We start from the raw sequence: 20,322 nt of genomic DNA on the forward strand, positions 1-20,322 counted from the left end.
AGAACTATGAGGTTCATTCCGCTATTGTCTCCACGAACCTCATAGAACGAACCTTAAAGACGGTGGACACTATTGGTACATAATTGTCAAAGACTAGCCTTCACAGTTGGTGTATCTCAACATATGCATAAAATAACAAACCTGTGAAAAATTGAGCTCAATCGGTCATCGAACTTGCGAGATAATAATGAAAGAAAAAATTACCCTTGTCACACGAAGTTGTGTGCGTTTAGATATTTGATTTTGAGACCACAAGTTCTAAATCTGAGATCTCAAACTCAAATTTGTGGAAAATTACGTCTTTCTCGAAAACTATGGCACTTCAGAGGGAGCCGTTTCTCACAATGTTTTATACCATCAACCTCTCCCCATTACTCGTCACCAAGAAAGGTTTTATGCCAATAATTATTTTGAGTAATTACCGATAGTGTCCGCTGCCTTTACAGTTCTAGGAGTACCAGAACATAATACAGTTATAAATGCTGCGACTGGTATCGTGTTTATCTCTCGCTTGGCCAAGAAATTCGCTTAGCAGATTGTTCTGCTTAACTGCTTTATGAAATTGGGCCCTGCTGGAGAGCTCAAGCTAGCAGCTGTATTTCCCGTTGAATAAACCCTTAATGAGTTAGCAAGCTAACCAATCATAAGTTTATTAGTATACGGCATTTAACGTTAGATTATGCAGCAGCGATTCCACTTGAATCACACAATTCTCTTTTGATGTTAGCTGAGCAGTTAATATTTTAAGAAACCTGCATGGAAGACTCAATAATATTCCAGTGGAAAACATTTTTATAACAAAAATTAGTTAAAAAAAAAAAAAAATACCCGAAACCTAAATCTACATGTACATTAAACAGGCATGCATCCGTAACTTCCCCAAAAATGAGAGAATAACAAAAATTCAGTAATGTTGTAAAAAAAAAAAATCATTTGAAATGCTAAAACTCGGACTGAAAAAAAAGAGGAAATCAACTGACGAGAGCGAAAAAATTGCACGCCTGATGTGTTATTGACATTTCTCTCCCCTCCCTCCCACACTGTTTTCGTTTGTTACACCACTCATGTTCCAGATCCTCAAAGGAAAAAAAGTGTGAAAGAACGATTGAACAGGGAAATGTCCAACCAAATAAATATGTAAACAAAATAAACTAACAACCTGACAAACTCATCATCATTAATATATTTATAAAAATAAAAACAAAAATACATGTTTGTAAGCAAAATGTCAAATGGCTGTATTATAACCATGAGTTTGAGCCCACAAAAAAAGCCACTGCTTGCCAGCTTATCCTCAGAGGGGGCTGAAAACATGGGCGTGGCTGACATCCCACTCCCCTCCTGGCTCCCCTCCCTGCAATAAACGTTACGAACATAAAGAAACAAATAACAGCAGCAGCAGTTAAGCCTAATTCGGACAACCCTGGCTAGAGTTTACCAACTAAAATCTCAGTTATTTCCAACAGTGGATGGAAGCAGGGCCGAGGTTAAAATGATTCTCCCGCACCCCCCCCCACCCCTAACCATTACAAATATAAAGAAACGAACAATGTAACAGCAGCATTTAAGCCAACTTTAATAGGAGACTTTCCAACGCTAGGCGGCAGCAGACATACCGGGTAAATTTCCATTGTTTACGTAGTTCTGAACATGCGCATAATTCTGAGAACAATGGATTTACCCGGTAAGTCTGCTGCCCTCTATCGTCCCAGAAAGTCTCCCATTGGTGGTCATCAACTGAATCCACTTTGTCCACAACGTTTGGAATAAAAAAAGGAAAAAGAAAGGCGCATCCAGCTGTTAAAGTCAAGTCCCCCACTTGATGCATTAGAGGAAAGCTCCATTATTGAAATTCCGACTTTGAAAAGAATACATCCTGGGTGTGTTTTTACACCTACATATATTACTCGGGTCATGAAACTTCATTGAACACTACAGTCCACTGTTTGTATAAGGTATTACATGGAGATAACAGGTGTGAGTCGCCAGATAAGAGGATGTTTTAATATAGCGTTTTCCTTTCATAGAGTTTTCCCATAATGTAAAAGATACCAGGTGTAAGTTGCTAAATGAAAAGGATGTTTCCATTTAGCTACGTTTTTAAATGGAGCATTCTTTATGTAAAAGATTGTCTGCTTTCCCTCTGCCCCGTCCAAAAAACAAAGAAACAAACGATAGCCACAAAAGCCGCTTGCTTTACAGCATCTCGGAAGGGGGCAAAACGCCACCCCCTTCCTCCTCACTCTTAGCCTGTTAAAAACACAAAAGAAAACAATAAGCCGCAGATTTGAATTTGTTCAACCTTGATCATCTTCCGCCTCGGAGCTACGAGTAGAAGAAGTCCGACGGGAACGGAAATGTAAACTACGACGATTGCTCTTCCCAGCTGTAGGTAAAATTACGATCAGATCGGAATTAGACGAATCCTCACTAGACATAGCCTAAATTTGTTTGTAGTTTTGTCGCGTTACAAACACAGAACTGGACAATATACAAAAATAACTTGACCTTCTGAAACAAGGTGACAAATACTTCAAAGGATGGGGTAACGATGCCAGGCGGAAAAGAAGAAAGAAAACGATATTTTTTTCCTACCCATCAAGGTTGACTTATTACAAAGAAATTGAATTAAAAATCATAGTGAAACATAACACAAACCAACTGGACCTTCCGGAAACTGTCACTGGGTTCCACTCCCTCCATAGTTTGTAAATATTTATTGACCAAACCAAAACAGCGGATGAGCCGCCAATAGTAACTCATTAATCTATCTTTTCATTGAGTCAAACACCATTATTACCAATTTGTATTTCAAATTGAAATATCTTTTTTGGAATAACTGGTCCTGGACAATGAACATATACCTTGTATAACACGTACAAAAATATTGGGAATTGTTAATTTTCTTTTCTAACAAATAATATAAGCAGCAAACTGTGTCTTCTGAATATGTTTTGAAGCCAGCACACAATTTTCATAAAAATACCTTCTCATTACCGTCTCACAGTAATAATTAATTCCAGTACGTCTGCAAACATGCCACACAGTGCATATATATTTTTTCAGTACAAAAACTAGTCTTGTCCCAAGACGATAGTGGATAGTGTACGACGCTCAGTTGTAAATCGCTAAAGAGCGCCCTCTTTGACTGGAGAGCTTGACTTGGGACAAGACTATACAACTACTTGCTGGTGTCATGGAGGAAGAAAATTTTCTTCCTCCATGCTGGTGTTAAGTGTGTGCGATGGGACGACAATGCAAGCCAAATCTGGTATCCCATGATGAGCCCCAAGTAAAACATAACCGCTGCAAAAACAGTTAGTAATATAAAAATGTAGGATCGTTTAAACCCCCAGGGAGGTTTTTTATCTATTTTGTTTCTAAAATTGTATTCAGAATTCTCTTGAAATGTGACGCTAAATCCCAAAACAGGCTGCCATAACTTAAAAATAAAGCTCAACATGTAAATGAAAAAGAGTCGTTGAATAACGCCTAGTTTAGGCATTTCATGTTTCAGTATAACTTTTTAAGTCCCTGTTGAAAACTCATTTGTTAAAAGCTGCTTTTTTTGTAGTTTGCTTATTTGTATCTTGTATCTTTCTGTCATTGTTTATTTTATTTTTCTCTTTATGCGCTTAGAGGCTTTTTGCATTAGGCGCTTTACAAATGTCTTATTATTATAGGTTTTCTCGGTCAAATTCGGCAAACGAGCAGCCAATTTCATTTTCATGCGTTCGAATTAAAGCTGTTTTGCCTCTCTAGTTGTTACTGCGTTTCAAATTCAGAATTCGGCCATTCAATTTCGTTTTGAGTCCAGTCAAATTCCTTTAGCACTATGTTCAATTTAGTGTATCGTCATTCTTTTTCGAGACACACACGCCTCAAGAAGCGACTGCGAATTTGAATGCTGCTTTGATGAATTGTTAAATTGAATGATTATTTTGTTAAATCGAATGACGCAACATTACATTTGACTAATAATAAAACGAAATCGAATGACCCTTTTCAGTAGCATTCGATTTCGCGCAAAATAGAATAGCGTGACGGTTAAATTGGCTGCTCTATTTCCGAAATTGGCCGAGAAAACCTATATTATTATTATTAATATTATTATTATTATTATAATTATTATTTAGTAGTTCCCAACTTGTAGCTGGTACAAGTACCTGCTGATTGAAACTTTTGCATCAACATCTTACACTGAAGTTCCCCTTGGGATCCCAGGAAAAACCAGATTTGACTGCGATATTTATTTAGCGATTGTCAGCCCTGGGTGATTCAATGATGAGATCTTGCAGTAGTGAAGGTGCCTTAGCGCTGCGTGTTGTACTATGAGGTGCAAGTGTCTTACAAGTGTTAAGAGTAAAACTGGGTATAAGAAGGTGGTGGGTGGAGCTTAAGTGTATAGTGAGTGATCGTTTAGATTGAAAATGGGTACAAGAAGGTGCAATATGGGTGCTGGGATAGATAAAGGTTTTCTTATCACCGGTTTAAAGGTTGTGTATTTTTCAACCTCTCCCCATTACTCATTACCAAGTAAGGTTTTATGCTAATAATTATTTTGAGTAATTACCAATAGTGTCCACTGCCTTTAATGGCCAAACAGCGTATCTGTTTACTTGCTTTCCTCAAAACAAAATTTGTCATTTTAGGCTGTTTTTCAACGGAAGGGCCAAGGGTTGGGGTTTGGTTTAAGTGCAGAAGGATTAAAGGAACACGTTGCCTTAGATTGGTCGAGCTGGTCTTTGAAAAGCGTTTGTAACCGTTTGTTATAAAATGCATATAGGTAGAAAGATGTTGTAAAAGTAGAATACAATGATCCACACTAACATGCCTCGACATTGCACGGTTTTCCTTTTATCTCGTCGACGCACAGTAAAAGGAAAACCACGCAATTTCGAGGCCAACTTGTGTGGATCATTGTATTCTACTTTTAAAACATCTTTCCAACCATATGCATTTTATAAAAAAATGGTTACACATGCTTTTTATAGACCAACTTGTCCGACCCAAGGCAACGTGTTCCTTTAATACAACTGGAAGACTACATGTAGGTGAAGAGAAATGAGGGTGAGAAATTTGGGTAGAGAGGATGGTTGGGCAAAGTTGCGCTGTCAAGTATTCACAAAATGGCGTACGATACAAAGGTAAGGTCCAGTCAAACATTATGACAGGACGGAAACCTTTAATCAATAATACAAGTGCAGCTTGCGATGGTCCACACATCTACTTATGATAGGGAGAAACAATTTTTTTTTAACGGATGGCCGAGTGGAAAAGATTTTAGACCCTTTCAAATTATTTGTTTTCAAAACCTATTTGCATGGTTTTCGGCTGTTGCCTTTTTTTACCCACAAGTTTTGTCCATGCATTTGAGCAAATTTAAGGTGCAACAAAAAAGTTTGGCAAGGACAAAAAACATCATTGTTTAATTTTAGTCTAAAGGCTCACTGATTATGTTTTTAATTTTGAGTTACATGTAAGATGTCATTGTTACCATAGTGCCATTGTTACCTCAGCCAATTAGCCTTACTCGTCTACATCTATCTAAGTCTTGGTTCAAGACGATTCGGTTGTTTATTATCTTACCACTCCTGCATTAACCTCCATCGCTGATGGACACGCCAATAGAGGGCGCTATCAATCACGAACTGCTATGAACACGAGAACCGCTTAAGCAAACTCCCATAAAGCTTTTAGCAAAAAGCCATTGCGCAAACGCTAACTGTTGAATGAGGTGCATGCTGGTCTAGCTAGCAATCAAGCTAGCGATCAAACTTGATCGCTAGCTAGACCAGCATGCACCTCATTTCACATCTAACACCTGCGCACCGTATTCCAATGAGTTCTATAGACCTTATTGCAAACACCCGGTACGCACATGTTAGGTGTGGCATGCTGGTCTAGCGAGGGATCAAGTTTGATCGCTAGCTAGACCAGCATGCGCCTCAAGAAACAGTTAGCGCTTGCGCAATGAGTGTTTGCGAAAACATCTACGACATCAGTCTTTAGTGAGAGTGCGCCCTCTTTATGGTGTTACATCATAGGAAGATACAAGTAACAGGAGTGTCTTGAACCAATACTAGCTCTAACGAAGCCCCCCCCCCCCCCCCCTGAAATATCTTTTCCACACGACCCGTTTACAGCGATACACTACAGTTCCACACATCTGCATATACAGGTTTTCTACCTTCTTCAAAAGAATCGTAGGTGCCGTCGCCATCCTGTGACCTTCGATTGACTTCTGTCTTAGATCGACGGCGAACCACTGGATCGAGGGCCTCTGAGAAATGTAATTGTTAGTTTGGGTTTTTAGTGATTAGTGACTTCTAACACAGTGGTGCTTGCTAATTTGTGCTTTTTGCTTTCCGCTACTACGGCAGCTTTAGCAATAGATATCTTACGGGAAAGGTACTTCATTGGTCCCCTGCAATGTCGTTGGTTCCAATCATTTCTAATGGATGAGTTATTTTGTTTATCAAAATGGGTTTTCACAGGAACTGTTTTTAGACAATGTTTCTACCAAGAACCATTTTTATCTATCAGAATGGGGCTTCAAAGGGACTGTTTTCAGACAACCGTTCTTACAAGAACATTTGTTTTTTTAATTATATTATACGATTGGTGTTTTAACATTAGCAATTATGTTTTGCCTGACATTTGCTTCAACCAAGATCATGTACTTTTCCCTTAAGATGAAACATTTGTTTCTAAAAAGAAAGTATTTTTTAAAACACTCTGTAGTACAAAAATGTAGCAAGGAAACTTCAAAGCTGCTGCTAATGCTACCTGTAAACCATAATGCGGAAGAAAGGTTATAATATCCTGCATTGCTGCACTGCATGACCAGAAAATATGCATATTCGTATTGCTACATGTATATATGCAAATTTGAAATACAATTAACATAAATAAAGTATAATTTCCAGAATTGCTGCACTACACAACATTAGCATATTCTCAAGTTATTTGCAAATCACAAGTTTACTTAATCAGCCTACATGTATGATCACCAAAGTGACCAGAAAATGTGCTTCTTTAACAAAAAGCATGTGTATGTATGCAAATCACAGACCTAATTAGCATCTCTAGCACTGCTGCACATAACACGCACATGACCAAAATATGAAAAACACTAATTTATTTACCTAGCATGTAATGACTTGAAAACCCAATCACTTCTTTTGACATGTACCAAACTAGGGTATGAACAAGTCTGAGACATATTTGGGGTGGGTGAGGCCAAGATTGACAGAAGGTATCAAATTTCAAGTTGGGTTTATTCTTCCTGAGAATTGCGAATGCAAAGAGAATTTTCCTTCATCACAAGTGGACGAGAGCACATACAAGATTTATCAAATGGAGCCTCGTTCTGAGGCTGACTAGTGATACTAGTCGAAACGTAAACGATATTTACGTAAGTATTGGCTGTGTTTTGTAGAAATCTCATTTGACCAGATTGTTTGAGTCACATACAGGCTTATAGGGACCAAACCAAAAACTTTGAGCGTACTGGACCTAACAAAGAACATTATCCGTTGTGCATAGTTTGATCTGTTGGTTTTACAGTAATGTGTGTACACGTACACGTATTGTCCCTAAAAGATAAATTTCTCACAAACGCTAGGTATCGAGTAGGACAGAATTCCTGCTACATGTACACAGGAGTAGTTACAGTGTGTATACATGTATGTAAGAAGACAAACTGAATTATAAACGGTGTTTGAAGCTTTGCATGGTGTGGAGAATAAGAGAAACTATAAATGAATAGTAAACTTGCGGGTACAACCATGAGTAAAATCTCTTTCGAAGGAGTGGTGGCTCTGAAAAGAGCCGGTTCGACGAGCAGAGTATACTGTTTGAAACGTCGAGACCAAACTGGCTCTTTTCAGAGCCACCACTCCTTCAAAAGAGATTTAACTCATGGTTAACTCGCAAGTTTACTATTCATATTGATATTTATAGCTACTCAAATTGAATTATGCTGGTTACATGCACGTCACAAAAATTTATGAATGAGCAGTTTTCTTTTTCCAGCAAGCGCTATTGAAGCTTAACATAACATGTACAAATGAATAAATAAATAAATAAATAAATAAATAAATAAATAAATAAATAAATAAATAAATAAATAAATAAATAAATAAATAAATAAATAAATAAATAAATAAATAAATAAAAGAATAACTACATGAATAAACACAAAATATGTAGAAATGAATAAAGTGTCCACCTGCAAGAAATGATTTGGCAAAAATGATGTGAAATAATGTGGCGAAATGACTTTAACATGGAATTCTGCATTTTGATGATGGAAGTTATGCGCGTTAATCTACGCTACTAAGGATGGCTTGGGGGCAAGATGTATTATCAGCTATCTCAAAACCAAATGCCTTTGACATTTTGGCACAAACCTTGGCACAAAAGCTACCAGAGCTACCGTCGACCAAAAACCTTATAAAAAATCAGCAAATGTCAATAAAAACTTGTGTATCTGACATTTACAAATACATGTATGAAGCACACTTTGAGCAAAGTTGTTAGTTAATTCCTTTCAAAGACGAAGAAGAGCGAGACAACAAAAGCTGAAATTGTGCAAGGCCACAAATACAACTACAGTATGCAAAAACACTGCAAGCAAAGCGATTATTGAAAGAGACACGTTGCCTTGGATCGGTCGAGTTGGTCTATGAAAAGCGTTTCAAACTGTCCGTTATGAAATGCGTATGGTTGGAAAGATGTTTTACATGCTTTAGAGGTAGAATGCAACAATCAACACAAATACATGTATGCCTTGAAATTGCATGGTTTGTCCTAGTATGTGGTGAACCAACACGACACGCCGCTTCGGCAAAACCAGTTTGTTAACTGTATTTTAAATTTCCAAAAGGTTTCTGGGCCATTTTTGTGAAATTTGGTCTGAAGTTATGTAGATAAAAAAATAACGAAACATGGTAAAGATAAAAGGGGGTGTGCTTATTTTGTGTGTTTGTTAAGTAAGGTCTCAATAAATGAATATGAATAAATGAAAATAAATAAATAAATAAATGTAAAAATGAAGGTGTATTTATTGGTGTTTTTGATCAGGTGTCTGAATAAATGAATAAATGGATTCAAATGAAAAAAAAAAAAAAAAATAAAAATAAATACATAATGCATTGGGTGGTTGTGTTGTTTTTCTTTCTTAACCAATTACCTTCACATTTAAGACAACCCCAAGTTTCATACCATTCGTGTACAAATGTGGTCTATGGGTTTTCCCTTTCAGTGACTTGCCAGCATAAACTGTTAGCTTGTTTTCACTATTCTAATGTCGAATACCACCAGCTTTTCACTATAGACTTTTCTTTTGCAACGTCACAGCCTAAGTTTTTGCCAACCCAGATTGGAAAACTATGGAAAGCCGTAAGTGCAAATTAAGAAAAGATCGCTATCTTTTGTAACAATGTAACTAAATTTGTAGATTTTGTTAATAACAAAACAAATAATTATGAGAGGTATTTTATTTAATTGAAAGTTTGCAGAGAATGCTGAATTTGGTTAAAACATCTCTTTTTAAGATTGAGTGTTAATTAACATTCGGCCGACCATGCCAACCAAGGCGGTTTGTTTATCAACAAAAGAAAGGTCTATTCTATGCGTATACTGAAAATACAATATGGACTCCACTCAGGCCAGCTGGACCACTTCACTGGTCATTAAAGATGCTATGTCAGATTTTTGGCCCCAAACATTAAAAAAAATAGATTTCTTTGAGTGAATGGTATTTCAAAGAGTATCACCCGCTCTAACGAAAAAAAGGTTACCTTTTACTTTTAATGGTCAGGAACCATGACAAAAATTTAAAACGTTTCTTATAAAACACATAAGAATTGGTCATATGATATGACTAATTTTGAGCACTTTATTTCACTGCTACTAATAATTAATTTTTTTTTTTTTTTTTTTTTTTTTTTTTTTTATTTCAAAAATGCCATCGCAGCATACCGCTGAATAATTGGGGGACTTTTTCGAGCAATGGCTCAAATGAAAGCTTGTAACTTTGAATTTTAAACCAAAAGTCTGACATAGCATCTTTAACTGAAAGTGCAATTATGGACCATTTGAAGAGACTTTTGAATGGTCATAAGATGTGTTTACTAGCATTTGGCAAAGTTTACTAAGCAATACTTTTCGCTTAAGCAGCTCTATGAAATTGGGGCCCCAGTATGTAAGATAATGGCATTTGTTAGTGTTACTGTACAGAGATGTGGCACAGCATGGCAAGCTTGTGGTGTTGGGGAGTTTCCCCACAGAACTCTGGAAAGTACATCGATGTACGGGTACAAAAAAAAAATATATTCCACTCAAAACACTGATCAATGGGAATGAAAAACTACCAAAGGTATTCATTCCGGAAAAATAAGCAATACTTTCCGCTTAAAGGCAGTGGACACTATTGGTAATCACTCAAAATAATTATTAGCATTAAACCTTACTTGGAAACGAGTTAAATGGTGAGCTGTTGATCGTATAAAACATTGTGAGAAACGGCTCCCAGTAACGCAGTTTTCAAGAAAATTTCCACGAATTTGATTTCGAGACCTCAGAAATAGATTTTGAGGTCTCGAAATCAAGCATCTGAAGGCACACAACTTCCTGTGACAACAGTGCTTTTTCTTTCATTAATATCTCGCAACTTCCAGGACCAATTGAGCTCCAAATTTTCACAGGTTTGTTATTTTATGCACCAAGTGAGATGATAAAAAAACCAATAGTGTCAACTGCCTGTAAGCAGCTCTATGAAATTGGGCCGTAGTATGTTTGTATGTACATGTACATGTATGTATAATGAAGGCATGTGTTAGTGTTACTGCACATGAGTCAAGATGAAGCACAGCATGGCAAGCTGGTGATGATTGGGAGTGTCTTATACCTTCTCCATCTCCCTTGGACCCAGACGTCTGGGAACTGTTTCTTCTCCTGCTAGCCGGCTCTGGTTTCGTTTTCGGTTTCTGAACCGTTCCGTAAACGGGTTCTGTAGGAGCTGGAAGGTTTGTCAGGGATGAGGGTGGGTTAGAGGAATCAGGAAATGCTCTTGAAAAAAAAAAAAAAGGGAGCATGTCCCGACGGACAAGTACAAGTCTATCACGACGGACGACAGCTTCGTAAACAAAGCAGGAGTTTTTTATTAACACCCGGAACAACTTTTAGCAGAGGGCTGTTTCGGCTCCTGCCAGCCGGCTCTGGTTTCTAAACCGCTCATTAAATTAGTTCCAAATCCTTTAAATCCCTTTGTTTGTTTGTTTGGATGATCTTCATTTGGACAAAATCAACCAACCTCAAGAACCGTACGGTATAGGCAGCGCACTTATTGAACCTACCGAAAGCAGCTTTCTGATAATACCAAAACCATATTTTCCATTTTGAAATACCGATCAATGGAAATGAGCAACTAACATGTACTCACTAGGCATTGGTTGCAGGCTGAATGCGCACACAAATCACTATGACGATAAACTATCGTAAAATAAGAACACCAAGGCTTTGATTAGGTGGATGAGTACACATCTAAGCAAGTCACACATGTGACAAACAATGTTTGATGATCATTGGTGTATATGTTTACAGCTCATGCATGCTTGCAATGGGAGACTTTTGAGACAGCAGACGATCCTTTGTGGCAGCTCTGGAATGTGTGCGCTCATGCTCAGTATAGATGAGTTGCAATAGACGCCATCTTTACAGGCAAATTGCATTTTGGCTTGCAGGCGCGTCAAGCGCTCAGTTTATTAATGCATCCACGAATTTTGTGAAATGTGTGCGTGCCAAACGCTGTTCTTGCAAAAAACGCATAGCGTGGCCAAATTGCCCGTAAAGATGGCCTACTTACGTCATGTGGGAACTATCTGTTGAGCAGGTAGGTCTGAGCATGCCCAGAACTGTGGAAAAAAGACCGCCCAAAAGTCTCCCATTCCAGCATCTTGTTCGTAAGTGTGAAGTAATTCCACTTTCGAGGCCATGCTACACTAAATTTGTCTTCCAAATAAAAATCTGCAAGTTCCAAATACAAATTTAAAGCGCAACTCTGATACAGGAAAGCAAACTAGACTTGCGTGGGGTATATGAAGAATGTTAATTTTAACTTTTACTCTTACAGTCACCAATGTGTGTGATCACTGTATTTCTCAGTACTTTCCCGAGTTCTGTGAAAAATCACTTTCCTATCACTCGGGTTATAGGATTCAGACGGCCTTTAGCTACCGAGCTAACTCCATGGTCTAGTTGGTAAATCTAAAATGGCAAAGGTAAGGGGTTTGAATCCCAAGCGAGTGATATGGCTGTGAGTAAGTCAGCCTTGGCAACTAGCGCAACTAGTGAGGAAGTCGTGACTAACGACTGCTTAGTAAAGTCGCGACTATCTTTATTCAACTACTTGATTAGTCATGCCGCCACGACTACTACAAAAATAGTCACAACTATCTGTTTGGTGAACCAATTGTGTCGCTCACAACTATCCACGACAACATAATTTACTTACGAAACCCAATCAGACATCACTGACACAATACTTCAATCCTTTTAGCACAAATTTTACCATATTGCGCCTGCGGCAAACAATATGCCGCAATGCATCTTGAGAATTCAAAATATGTCGCGACTAGTGTCGACGTCGCAACTACTTGAGGCGCCACTAGTCGGGTAGCAAATTTCACTAGACGCCCAGGCTAAGTACAGAGTTAAAACCAAAATTAAAACTAAAATCTACAAATTTGTAAAAAAGGGAAAAGAATGCTCTTGGAATACCTTCGCCTTTATTCGGGGGTAATCGTCTTGGACTCAGTGGGTATCTCTCAGGCTGGTCGTAGAGATTTTCTTCTCCTTTCTTATCTGTAGACACAAACAACAAAAAGACAAAGTGAACTTCAGGAAGAAATGAAATGGCTGGAAGATACTTAAGTGTCATGAAGGAAGGAAAATGACAATAATAAACGGCACTTTTATAGCGCGTCACACAAAAGTCACAAAAGCGCTGATTAATGATTATAAAGGTGGGTTTTCAGCAGACGTTTGAAAATGTTCTCGTTTGGAGCAGTTCTGATGTTGTGTTGCAAGTTGTTCCAGAATGACAGTGAAGCCACTTTTAAAGGCAGTGGAAACTATTGGTATCTACTCAAAATAATTATTAGCATAAAACCTTACTTGGTAATGAGTAATGGGGAGAGGTTGATAGTATAAAACATTGTGAGAAACGGCTCCCTCTGAAGTGACGTAATTTTCGAGAGATAAATAATTTTCGGCGAATTTGATTTCAAGACCTCAAGTTTAGAATTTGAGGTTTTGAAATCAAGCATCTGAAAGCACACAACTTTGTGTGACAAGGTTTTTTTTCTTTTCATTATTATCTCGCAACTTTGACGACCAATTGAGCTCAAATTTTCAGTTTTTTTATATATTTTTTTATGCATGTTGAGTTACACCAAGTGAGAAGACTGGTCTTTGTCAAGACTGGTATGTTTGGAAAAGGAATTACACAGAGATAACAGGTGTGAGTTGGTGAAGATGAAAAGGATGTATCATTCTGGCCTCTTTCGATAATAGAGTTTTCCTGTAATGTTTCTCAAACTGCTTCTAGCTACATGTGTGTCTCAACAACAACAAAAACTTTTGAAATGGCTGCCGAATAAAAACAATTCTAGGGGAAAAGGTTTACATGTATGTATAGACAGCTTATGAACCCAACTTTCATACATGTATGACACCAAAAGGTCCGAATATAATTTATGCTTGGTAGAGCACTGCTCACTTTTCTTAAGGGTATGAAAATTACGTTGCGCAGGAATTAGCCTTCCAATTTGTGAGAGGTAAGTCGTTTAAAGCTCTACAAAACTCAATCGAAGATGTCAGCATGAACTGTTTTAAAGGAACACGTTGCCTTGGATCAGTCGAGTTGGTCTTTGAAAAGCGTTTGTAACCGTTTTTTATAAAATGCATATGGGTAGAAAGATGTTGTAAAAGTAGAATACAATGATCCACACAAACATGCCTCGAAATTGCACGGTTTTCCTTTTACCTCGTCGACTAACACAGTCGGCCATTTACAATGTATGAGAGTCAAATTGTTGACTCCCATAAATGGCCGACCATGTTAGTTCGCACAGTAAAAGGAAAACCACGCAATTTCGAGGCAAAGTTGAGTGGATCATTGTATTCTACTTTTAAAACATCTTTCCAACCATATGCATTTTATAAAAAAGGGTTACAGACGCTTTTTATAGACCAACTCGTCCGACCCAAGGCAATGTGTTCCTTTAAGATTTTTTTGTGTCATATGAAAGTAGAGTCCATAAGCTATCAACATGTATCCTTTTCCCCGACAATATGAATATTAGGCAGCCATTTCAAAAGTGTAGTTTTTTGTAGACACACGGTATAGGGCAATAGCGGTGGTCTGGTGGTAAAGTCTATTGACCTCTGCTCTAGCATGGCAAAGGTCATTATAAATGATTTGCCTGATCTAAGTGGATTTGTTCACTGGACTCAGGGAACTTCATAAACACACTCACTCACTGCAAAGGATGTATTGTTTCTGAATTTGGGTGGTGAAACTGTTCAATGATGGAAAGCCATGATTGACATCATCCAGCCGCCATCTTAGAGGAAAAACAGTGACGAAACAATCGAGACGCACGGATTTGTACACGCGGCGCACAGTATTGGCCAATGAACAACCTCCTTTTGACCTCTAGGGTAGGGCGCCCCACAGAAAGGACGTCCTGTGCATAAGGTCTACTCTACACAGGCATGCTCCGTCTACAGCCTATGGTGTAGACATGTCCTGCAGTCAGATGGTGATCAGGCACAAACTTAACCTGATTCTAATTTATTTCTACAGTGAATAGCAAAATGGCATCAAACACACTTAAAGCTGTGGGACAAGCTTCAGCCCTGCTTTTCACAACATCTTTAGTGGTTAACGTGAACGAAACTTAAGCTAGTTGACTACAAGCTACATTTGTACATGTGTTTCTACCATAGGGCACACGCTACACGCAAATGCTGCGTCTACTGTGACTGTGAAACGTTGACAACAGTTTTGTACCTTGTAGCCGTTTTTGTTGACTTTTTATGTCACTTGGTCTAACGAGGTGATCGTATCTGGACGGAGGAGGTGGAGGCACTGACGGAGATTCACCTGCAGATAACGCCCTTGCTCTTAAGTTGGGGATCACTACATGTACAATTGTGTGTGCGGAGACGTTTTGTTGTGGATGATGAAGGCGGTATTGTGATGAGACATGCAATGCGTGGTGTCGTTCAAAAACGCCATTGGGAGTATTTTATTTTCACAAACAAATGGTTTTGAAAGTGGAATTTTATTGAGATGCAGTGCAAGAAATGGGATTGTGTCGTTAGACAGTGCCAACAGGAGATTTGGTTGAAAACGGTGTCAGAAGTGGGATTTGGTAGATAAACGGTGTCAGAAGTGGTATTTGGTCATGAACAATGCAAACAATGGGATATGGGTGAAAAACGGTGTCAGAAGTGGGATTTGGACATAGAACATCGCAAAAAAATGGGATATGGGTGACAGAAGTGGGATTTGGTAGATAAAAGGTGTGAGAAGTGTGATTGTGTTGCAAAAAAGTGCCAATAATGGGACAAATGGGGGTTGGTTAAAAAGAAGTTGCGTCGGAGATACAGTTCAGGTTGACAAGCAATTTTCAAAAGTTAAATATTTATGTCCCAAACAATTGCATATGCGCCACATCCAATCGACAATATCGAATTTACATTGAGTGAAAAAACCCACATACACATGAATCAAAAGTGTCACAGTTGTGTGTTGTTGACAATAAATGACCGTGTGAAACATATATAATTTAACGGGACGAAAAAAATACGGGGAAATAAAATATTGAATAAGAATTGGGGGAGCACAATACACAAAACAAAACAAGAAAGGTTGTTAGGGTGAGTGGGGGTAGTGTACAAGAGAACATGAAGGTGATGCACAAGTGCAAATGAGGATAGGAAGAAACAAATGAAAGATCGCTAGATTAATGCAAACTCAAATTGGTTTAGGCCACATAAAACAACAAATTGTTGATCATCCCCGCCCGGCCATTCAAAACCCCCGACCCCATGTATATTTTTTTTCTCCCCATGTCGGGAAATCTCTTTATACTTTTACTGCCCAGATTCTTCAGCTGATATTTGTTTCAAAATGTAAAGGTTTGAAAATATGTTTAAAAAAGGTTTTTATTCATGTTGGCAAAGCAAGAACAACTCTTCAAATATTTACTTGGGCTACACTGTGCTTAGTTGTTTGATAAAAGTTTACAGAAAATGTCTTCTATGTACATAACGTAGGAGTAGAATTTGTTTGACAAAAACATCCGGGAACAAAAAGGACGATAAACAATTTTTTTTTATGTGGCCTTATCAGATCAGATAGGGGGGTAAAATCATACAAAACATATCGAGTGAGGGAGTCAAATAATCGGGGATGGAAGTTGTTGCGCTCAAAAAGGTCTGAAACTACACATGTAGGGTACAAATTCTGCTGATGTATGTTGAAATTATGGCTTTTCCACCTGAATGGTAGATCTCAGAAGGTAGATGGCAATTACACCTGTAAGGTATAACCCCTGGAGTTATAGATTCCACTGAGCTTTTAGGAACAGTGTTCTCAGCACTAGAGAAGTATATCAAAGAGCAGGATTTCGTTTTCTTATGGAAAAAAAGGAACGGCTGTTTTTCTTCACCAGGTTGACTTAAAAAGTCTGAATTCAGATAAAAGTCTGACATATCTCATCCCTGAATCATTCACAAGGGCCCAATTTCATGAATATGAACAGTAATCTCAAATCTATCACATTCAGGAAAACCAGAGGGAATGATTAGGTAGAATAACTTTTAATCCTAATACCCACAATTTTATTAGTTAAAAAATTTAGCTACAAGCCTGCAGCCGAACTCACGAAACGCTAGGATTAATCCTATCTTCCTACAAGGAAGAGTAACTTGGGATGGGTTCAATGCGTCCTAACGTCTATGGATTCGGATCAACCCAACGCAGACAGCAGCCTCTCTGAAAATCCTGGCCTCGAGACATTAAAGGAACACGTTGCTTGGGATCGCACGAGTTGGTCTATAAAAAGCATTTGTAACCGTTTGTTACAAAATGCATATGGTTGGAAATATGTTTTAAAAGTAGAATACAATGATCCACACGAATTTGCCTTGAAGTTGCGTGTTTTTCCTATTACTTTGCAAAATTAACAAGGTCGGCCATTTTATGAAATCATCAATTTGAAACCCATAAACGGCCGACCGTATTAGTCGACGAGGAAAAAGAAAAACTGTGCAATTTTGAGGCATGTTTGTGTGGATCATTTTATTCTACTTTTACAACATCTTTCTACCCATATGCATCTTACAAAAAAACGGTTACAGTTGCTTTTTAAAGACCAACTCGACCGATCCAAGGCAAGGTGTTCCTTTAACTAAGCATGCACACCACATCCACAATCAAGGTAAAATATACATGAGGGGAGTGTCTGGGACCTTACCTGGTTTGTATGCAACACCTTTCACAATAGGCTTAGAGTATTCTTCAAATCTGGAATGGAAAAAAGACAAAAATAATGCTTAGTACAAAAAACCTAGCCCTTGTATCATATAAACTCTATCTTAAGCGAACACTACCATTGCGTCGTATTTTTTACAGCGTGAGGGCGCTCTCAATCACTTCCGGGGTATATTCATTCATACCTGAAACAATAATTAAAGGCACTGGACACTCTTGGTAATTGTCAAAGACCAGTCTTCTCACTTGGTTTATCTCAACATATGCACAAAATAACAAACATGTGAAAAATTGAGCTCAATTGGTTGTCAAAGTTGCAAAGTAGTAATGAAAAGAAAAACACACCTTGTCACACAAAGTTGTGTGCTTTCAGATGCTTGATTTTGAGACCTCAAAATCTAATTCTGAGGTCTGAAAATCAAATTCGTGGAAAATTTAAAACTATGGTGCAACAAAAGCAACAAAAGCAATTAAAACTGTGCAGGACGAATTGCGTATACCCCTGGAATTGATGAAAATACTTTTGAAAGCGCCCTCCTGGGGTAAAAATACGGCGCATTGATCTGAATGAGCCGTTTTGAGTTAAGGCGGACGTGATAGGAGTGCAATGTTTGGTTTGGGTGTATACACACAAATTTACCCAAACCTCACAGTGTTGTGTCCGCCATGTCTCAAAATGGCTTATGAAAAACAGTCTGAGGAATCCACTGGGATAGCGCCCTCTTGTGACCTACCCTACCGGTGGGGTTCCATTGGGGTCCTGAAGCCCTGTTAATAATATTTTGTATACATTAAATCTTAAGAAGCGTAGCATGAAATAAAGGTTGACTTGAATTACATTAAAAAGTCCGAGGAAGCCTCTTGAATAGCGCCCGTTGAATAGCGCCGGTGAGGGATCTATGGGACGTCCTGACACCCTGTCTATAATATTTTGTATCCGTTATATCTTGAATTTAATTGAATTAAAAAGTCAGAGGAATTCTCTGGAATAGGTCTCTCATGAATTGAATTGAATTAAAAAGTCTGAGTATTCCATGGGAACAGCGCCCTCTTGTGACCTACCCAGCCGGTGGGGGTTCTATGGGCGTCCTGATGCCCTGTCTTTCCTCATCCATGATGTCTTCATCCTGGTTGCCGAAGGGCCCAAAGAGATCATCATGGTCCTTCTCCGTCTGGAAGATCTTCTCATGGGCTTCGGTGAAGAAGGTTGAATAAGCTAACGCTGAAAAAGAAAACAACAAAAATCTGAATATGCTCTGATCATTTTCAGGAGAATGTTGGACTCTGTTGCTAGAGTACTGGAAGTGTCATGGCCGAGCGGTTCAGAACACCGAATTCAAACTCTGCGTCAATTTAACAAAACTCTTCCTAACTTAAGACTAATGTTAGGACTTAGGACGAGTCCCAACCCTGCACTGTAGCATGCAGACCTTAAGATTAATCCTAAGTTAAGACGAGTTACTCGTCCTAACTCGAGATAAGACGAGTCCTAACTCTTTGTGAAATCGACAGCAGGTGTTTCTGATCAGCAGAGTGTGGGTTCAAATCCCCAGCCATGACACTTGTGTCCTTAAGCAAGACACTTAGGGTGCGTTCGTTTAGCTTCCCCTGGTCGACCCCGGTGTGTGGCATTTTTTGTTTCCAGGACGAACGTGTGCAGATAATTACCCATGTTCGTCCTGGGAAAAAAAAAAATGCCACACACCGGGGTCGACCCAGGGAAGCTAAACGAACGCACCCATAACCATCGCTTCGTCCTTCAGATGGGACGTTAAGCCGTTGGTCCCATGTGTTATGTAAAGCACGTTAAAGAACCCAGTGCCCTTATCGAAAAGAGAAGGGGTTCGCCCCGGTGTTCCTGGTTCCAGCGGCAGCAAATTGCGCCACAGCATCTTGTAAAGTTTTACATGGTGCTATCAGAGTTAGGTCTTATAAGTCGAAGGTAGTTCCAAAATCTGGCAGGAAATATTGTATGTTACAGCGCCAGGAGCATCACTGGGTGACGGACATGTGCGCTTTATAAGAAACCACAGTTAGTATTATTATTATTACTGCCTAAGACATTAACTGGTATTATGTATCGGTTCTATGGTGGGTGAAGGCAGGAAAGGGATAAGCCGGGCATGGTTGGCTTGTGGGTGAAGTGCTCGCCTCTCACCAAGGTGACCCTGGTTCGATATCCAACCAGGGGTTGATTTCAAAAAGCAATAAAACTCATCGCTAGACAACTTGTAAGTGTTACCCTTGTGACTTGTATCGTGACACTACACTTTACTTTTCTACTTTACTTTTCGACTGTGATTGATTTACAGTTAAAGGGAAGGTACACGTTTGGTAATTGTCAAAGACCAGTCTTCTCATTTTGTGTTTCTCAACATAAAAGCATGAAATAACAGGCCAGTGAAAACTTGAGCTCAATCGGTCGTCGAAGTTGTGAGAAAATAATGAAAGAAAAAACCACCCTTGTTGGACGAATTTTTGTGCTTTCAGATAGGAATAAAAGACTTCTAGCTAGAAGTCTTTTGTTATTTCAGTGAGAAAATGCATCTTTCTCAAAAACTACGCTACTTCAGTTCAGAGGGAGTGGTTTCCCACAATGTTTTATGCTATCAACAGCTCTCCAATGCTCGTTAATACCAAGTGAGTTTTTAAGTTAATATTTGTTTTGTGTAATTACCAAATGTGTACCTTTCCTTTAAAGGAACACGTTGCCTTGGATCGGTCGAGTTGGTCTTTGAAAAGCGTTTGTA

At 38.7% G+C, this 20,322-nt stretch overlaps 1 protein-coding gene across 9 annotated transcripts in view; it reads right to left on the reverse strand.

Annotated features, from left to right (window-relative positions):
* Nucleotides 1-20,322, reverse strand: part of LOC117299095 (rho GTPase-activating protein 5-like) — an 82,473-nt gene that overhangs the window by 19,717 nt on the left and 42,434 nt on the right. For 3 of the 9 annotated variants that reach the window (XM_033782528.1, XM_033782526.1, XM_033782519.1), the window contains exons 13-19: nucleotides 18,635-18,794; nucleotides 17,556-17,605; nucleotides 15,083-15,211; nucleotides 12,787-12,870; nucleotides 10,916-11,026; nucleotides 6,191-6,283; nucleotides 2,303-2,386 (exon numbers count right to left, since the gene is read on the reverse strand). In XM_033782528.1, coding sequence (XP_033638419.1) covers nucleotides 2,303-2,386; nucleotides 6,191-6,283; nucleotides 10,916-11,026; nucleotides 12,787-12,870; nucleotides 15,083-15,211; nucleotides 17,556-17,605; nucleotides 18,635-18,794 — 711 coding nt within the window. The remainder of the gene's footprint in view (nucleotides 1-2,302; nucleotides 2,387-6,190; nucleotides 6,284-10,915; nucleotides 11,027-12,786; nucleotides 12,871-15,082; nucleotides 15,212-17,555; nucleotides 17,606-18,634; nucleotides 18,795-20,322) is intronic. The other 6 variants (XM_033782524.1, XM_033782523.1, XM_033782522.1 and 3 more) reach the window with 6 other exon arrangements.

Source organism: Asterias rubens, chromosome 14 (genome assembly GCF_902459465.1).
Source record: "Asterias rubens chromosome 14, eAstRub1.3, whole genome shotgun sequence".
Classification (NCBI taxonomy): Eukaryota; Metazoa; Echinodermata; class Asteroidea; order Forcipulatida; family Asteriidae; genus Asterias; species Asterias rubens.